We start from the raw sequence: 5166 nt of genomic DNA, 5'->3' as shown, positions 1-5166 counted from the left end.
TTGTTATTTTTGTAAAGTTGTTAAAGGTAATTCATACACTTTATATTTGTTAATTATTTAGAGAAATTATATGAACAATTATAAATGGAAAAGTTTTAGTGAACATGGGATGTATGATTTTGAAGTGAATTTCATACATGTATGCAATGGTTTATGATTTTTTTTTTGTTGGCACTAGCATTATATCAAGTTTGATATTTTAAATGTTAGTTTTGTCCGTACATTTGATTTGCAATAAACACCATGAATGATTTGGTTATTTCTTTCTAGTTAATTGATAATGAAAAACTCTTGCGAAAATGGTTTTAAAAGTATTTTTGGATTGATCTAATGCCTTTTTAAGGTCAAACAAAATAATAAATTATTTGTTCCACTGATTTTTGCACATCCCTTGAAGTGAATGATTGCAATAAATATAACAAATTGTATAATTTCTTTTGATTATTAATGTTAATTTGAACATTTGAAGATTTTGGCATATTACCTGAATATATTGCAAATTATATTTATTTTAGTGAGTTAATAACATTATGGACTTCACATTAATGTAGACATTTCTTGAAGTAAATATCACAATATTGTTTATATGTCGATACAAAATAAAAGAAAATGATGATGAAATTATAAATTGTCAAAATTTATATTGACATTTACTATTTGGCGTGACTAGTTAAACCATCTTGGATTATATATGATGTGAAAATTAATTGAGATTTAAAGAATCATAAGATTCTTTAATTTAAAAAATTCTCATGTGTTGCTTGTTCTCAATGATAATTGATTATTACAAACTCACTAGCTAAAGCTGAGATTCAATATTTTGCATTTCTAAAATGAATATTAGCCCAGTCATCCACCATATGGATGGTTTTGATATTATATGATTTTGGTAGATGCATCTACAAAATAATCACATATGTGTTATCAATTTGCAACCTATTGTTTGGAAGATTGCTTGTTTAAACAATTAGTTTTAGATAATGCAATTAAGATAATTCATTTTACTAACACTGATGAGTTCATATCTCAATTTTTTATTGATTGAGTTTGAAAAACTTTTGTAAAAGTTTGCGCATAATGGTTTAGAGAAATTATTGATTAAATACCTTTGATTTATGTCTAAACTATTACTTAAGAGAATTAAACTTTCTATTTCAACATGAGATTATGTTGATTTACGTGTTATAAATACCCCACATTACAATTGATTTTTGATCAAGAGCTAAATATTTCTCATCTTTGAATTTTTGTATGTGTGTATATGTTCCAATTGCTCCACCACAATACACAAAGATGAGTGACTCATCAGAAAAAGTTGGATGTCATTGATTTTTCTCATAATAATTTTAGTTGCTACTTACCTATCAAGTTTTTTTTTTTTTGAGAATTTGCATGCCATTAGAAAAGAGTATGAAAAGAAAGGTGAACCAGAAGACATGATAAATGCAATGGCTAATGGAATGTGGTATTATGATGTGCAAGGTTTATCTTTTGTAGCTAAAGGGTTGGGAATGGAGTTTGAATCACTATTACCCAGCTGGATGGTAATTGACTTTTTGAATAATAAATTCTTGGGAGAAATTCCTAAAGCACTTGGTGAACTTCATTCACTTATTGTCCTAAACCTTTCTCATAATAGTTTAACAGGTCCTATCCCATCATCATTAGGTGATTTGCTAGAGCTTGAATCATTAGATCTCTCATCAAACATGTTCCAAGGAAGAATTCCAATGGAATTAACGAATCTTGGATTCTTAGTGGTGTTAAACCTTTCTCAAAATAATATAACAGGACCCCTTCCTCAAGGAAAACAAATTAATACTTTCACTAATGATTCCTACATAGGAAACTTGGGTTTTTGCGGGCTGCCATTACCAAACAGATGAGATAATGATTAGAAAATTCCAGCCAAATTTGATGGAGATGACGATGAACTGAATTGGAGATTTTCTATACTGATGGGATACGGATGTGGGTTGGTGCTGGGAGTAAGCTTGGGATACATTGTACTCACAACTGGAAAACCATGGTGGTTAATTAGGATTACCAAGAGAGTTCAGCAAAGATTTGCAAAAAGGTAAAGAAGCAAACTCTTTGGCAGCTTACCACAGATAATTAAACAATATATTTTAAAATATTTTAATAATTAAACGATATTAGTGACGTTGGAGGTGCATCCATGTGTGGTGGTGGCGACTCTTCATCAGAGCATATTATTTGTTGTCCTTGCCCCGGCCACGGTTACCACGGATGTTGAAGTGGTGGTAGTGGTAGCCTATAATTTTTAGGATTCGTATACTTTTACTTTTTTAATTTTTCTAAGATCTGTATGTATTATATAAAGAATCCCATCTTTGTATTCAATTCGGGCTTTGGAGAAATAATAATAATTCGATTGGACCCAAAAATTTTATAATTTACATAATATATCTATATCCTAAAGCCATAGTATCCGACTCAAAGTTTTTTATACAACCCATGAAAATATGACTCAATTAATTGCCCAACACTCAAATATGCCCTTTCTTAATTTCTTTTATTTTTAATGACAAAAATATGGCGGATTGGGTCTGCCTTTGGGTATTTTTGTTCGTTCGGCCAAGCAAATATTCGGCCATATTGTAGCTCATTGTCCATTGTTGTGTAAATTTAAACTATTTATTTCATATATTTGAAGCATTTAATCATTAAATATGTATTAATATATATATTATTGTCAATAGACAATCAATTTGAATATTATGTATATCTAACGCGGGACCATAATACTCATATCAGAAAAACATGGCTCACTTGTTTGAATTTCTGAAGTGATTTGTGCATTATATGTAGCAGTTGGCCTCGTACTTGGAAGCTTCGGCCATGGTGCTTCAAAATTAAGAACCTGAATTGTTTGCCTTATCGAAGGTCTAAAATGCTGGTCTGGATGGACGCACCACAATCCAATCATTAACAAGCATTCCATTTGTTTCGCATCAAAGTTCATACTTAATTTTGGGTCAGCCACATCAAGCAACCGTTGGCTTCCATATGAATCCCACACCCAAGCTACCAATGGAACTTGAGATTCTTCATATTTGGACTCTATTGATCTTCTACCGCATGCAATCTCCAATGCCACAACTCCAAAGCTGTAGACATCCGATTCCTTACTAGCTTTTCCCGATGAAACACATTCAGGTGCCAAATAGCCCAAAGTCCCAGCTAAATGGGTGGTTTGTGACGCTTTTTCATGATCCACTAGCCTAGCAAGCCCGAAATCCCCAAGTTTAGCATTGAAACTAGAATCTAACATAATGTTGCTCGCTTTGATATCTCTGTGTAGTACGCAATGGTCACCTTCTTCATGAAGATAGAATAGTGCTGATGCCAGGTCCTGCACAATTTTAAATCTCACTTCCCAGGTCAATAAGGTCTTACCTTTAAAAAGATAGGAATCTAGGCTGCTATTAGCCATTAACTCATAAACAAGTATAAGTTCTCCTTTTTCATGACACTGACCAATAAGCTTCACAAGATTCTTGTGCCTTAATTGGCTAATAATCTTCACTTCAGATGCATATTCCTTAATTCCTTGCTTAGAGGCCTTTGAAATCCGTTTAACAGCAACATAAGTATCCGAGTCCCTTAAGTACCCTTTATAAACTACACCAAACCCTCCTTTTCCTAGTTTTCACCGTTGAAATTATTGGTCATTTTAGCTATTTGTACCAAGGAAAACTTCCTAAGTTCCATCCCATTTGGAATTCATCGCCAAAGAGAACACCAGATACTTCATCATCTAATTTATAACAGCAATTCCACCAAAAGATGCCTACAATCAACAAAGTAGCAGACGTTGCTCCAGCAACGATACCAGCCATTGTAGCTGTCGAGATACGACCACCACTTTTTGATGGAGGTTTATAACCTGGTTTAAAAATTATACATATAAGTCAGATACAAAGATGACATGAAAATCTTGGTTCAAATCATTATATACAAGTGTTATTAAGATGTCAAAAAAGAAAAGAGGTGTAGATCTGTCCATGGTTGGATATGTAATTTAAATTTCTAGATTATGTTTGCAAATTTACTTACATGTATTTATATGTTATTAATTATTTGGTTTATCTTATCCAGTCTAATGAGATACGGTTATGATTCTCCACAAAATAACGTATCATTATTGTAAAATGAGAAAGATGTTTTGGTAAAGACAAGAAAGAAGGATCAACAAGTCTTCAACCTCATCCACTAATGTTTAGAAGAATTGATGTTTGCGAAAGTGATTAATGCCATTACTACAAAAGAAGCTTGGAAAATTTTGCACAGTTGTTTTCAACGAGTTGCCAAAGTGAAGAAGGTGCGGCTCTAAGTGTTACAAGATGAATTTGAAATCTTGTGAACGAAGTAATTTGAAAAGGAAATTGGATTATTATTGAAGGATGTTGGCTATTGTGAATCAAATAAAGAGATATAGAGAAGCATTGTAAGATAATTATGACTGTAAAGATTCTTCTTTCCTTGATTTCAAAGTTTGATTATGGTCTTTGTGTCATTGAGTCAATATTTAGACTGCTTGACAGTTGAACAAGTAATAGTTGAGTTACGAGATCAAGAATAAAAATTTAATGGAAGACAAGATGAGTCATTGGAGTAAGTTTTAAAAACCAAGTTATATTTAAAAGATAAACAAGAAGAAATAATAAAAAGTTGACGTTGAGGATTAGAAAGAGGAAGAGGACACGGCTTTGGCCAAGGAAGATGTGGAAGAGGTGATCATAGTAATTGCAACAATGATAGCGGTAATCCATCAAGTAGAAATTGTGAAAGAGCAAGACAAATTTACTTGAGATTAAGCAAAATGAAGTACGTCAAGTACAATGTTAAATGCTACCGCTATTATAAATTTGGTCACTTTTCTTAAGAGTGCCAAAATGATACTAATGAAAATGAAGAAAATGTCAATCTCATTAAAGATAAGCAAGACGTGGAGGAACCAACTTTGTTTTCAGCACTCAAAAATGAAGAAATTGAAGATGAAAACATTTGGTATCTTAACAATGAAGTGAGCAACCATGTGTGGTTAAAAAAGAAGACCTTTGTAGAACTTGAAGAAATGTTAAGAGGTAATGTTTTATTTGAGCACCATTCTAATTTTTTTGAAAGAGAGTATCCATAGTC

The 5166-nt window shown here is 32.2% G+C and overlaps 2 protein-coding genes across 2 annotated transcripts; one reads left to right on the top strand and one right to left on the bottom strand.

Annotated features, from left to right (window-relative positions):
• Positions 1 to 1436: 1436 nt before the first annotated feature.
• On the top strand, positions 1437 to 1886 carry LOC121223255 (putative receptor like protein 25). The gene has a single exon (XM_041104391.1). It carries the CDS (start codon positions 1437 to 1439, stop codon positions 1884 to 1886), a length of 450 nt encoding a protein of 149 aa, XP_040960325.1.
• A 756-nt stretch (positions 1887 to 2642) lies between these two features.
• Positions 2643 to 3863, bottom strand: LOC121223254 (L-type lectin-domain containing receptor kinase IX.1-like). Its single transcript, XM_041104390.1, has 2 exons — positions 3722 to 3863; positions 2643 to 3672 (listed from the first exon to the last, which is right to left on the bottom strand). The coding sequence occupies exons 1-2, from the start codon at positions 3861 to 3863 to the stop codon at positions 2750 to 2752; spliced, it is 1065 nt and encodes a 354-aa protein (XP_040960324.1). The 3' UTR covers positions 2643 to 2749.
• Between the last annotated feature and the right edge of the window lie 1303 nt (positions 3864 to 5166).

Source organism: Gossypium hirsutum, chromosome D11, assembly GCF_007990345.1.
Source record: "Gossypium hirsutum isolate 1008001.06 chromosome D11, Gossypium_hirsutum_v2.1, whole genome shotgun sequence".
NCBI classification, from domain to species: Eukaryota; Viridiplantae; Streptophyta; class Magnoliopsida; order Malvales; family Malvaceae; genus Gossypium; species Gossypium hirsutum.
This window is presented reverse-complemented; position numbering and strand designations above follow the sequence as displayed.

Excerpts from the sequence above, each read along its gene's own strand:
- LOC121223254 (XM_041104390.1), bottom strand. The coding sequence starts at position 3,863 with ATGGCTGGTATCGTTGCTGGAGCAACGTCTGCTACTTTGTTGATTGTA. Across the intron at positions 3,673-3,721 it reads AATGGGATGGAACTTAGGAA|AACTAGGAAAAGGAGGGTTT; the intron begins GTTTTCCTTGGT and ends TTCAACGGTGAA.
- LOC121223255 (XM_041104391.1), top strand. The coding sequence starts at position 1,437 with ATGATAAATGCAATGGCTAATGGAATGTGGTATTATGATGTGCAAGGT.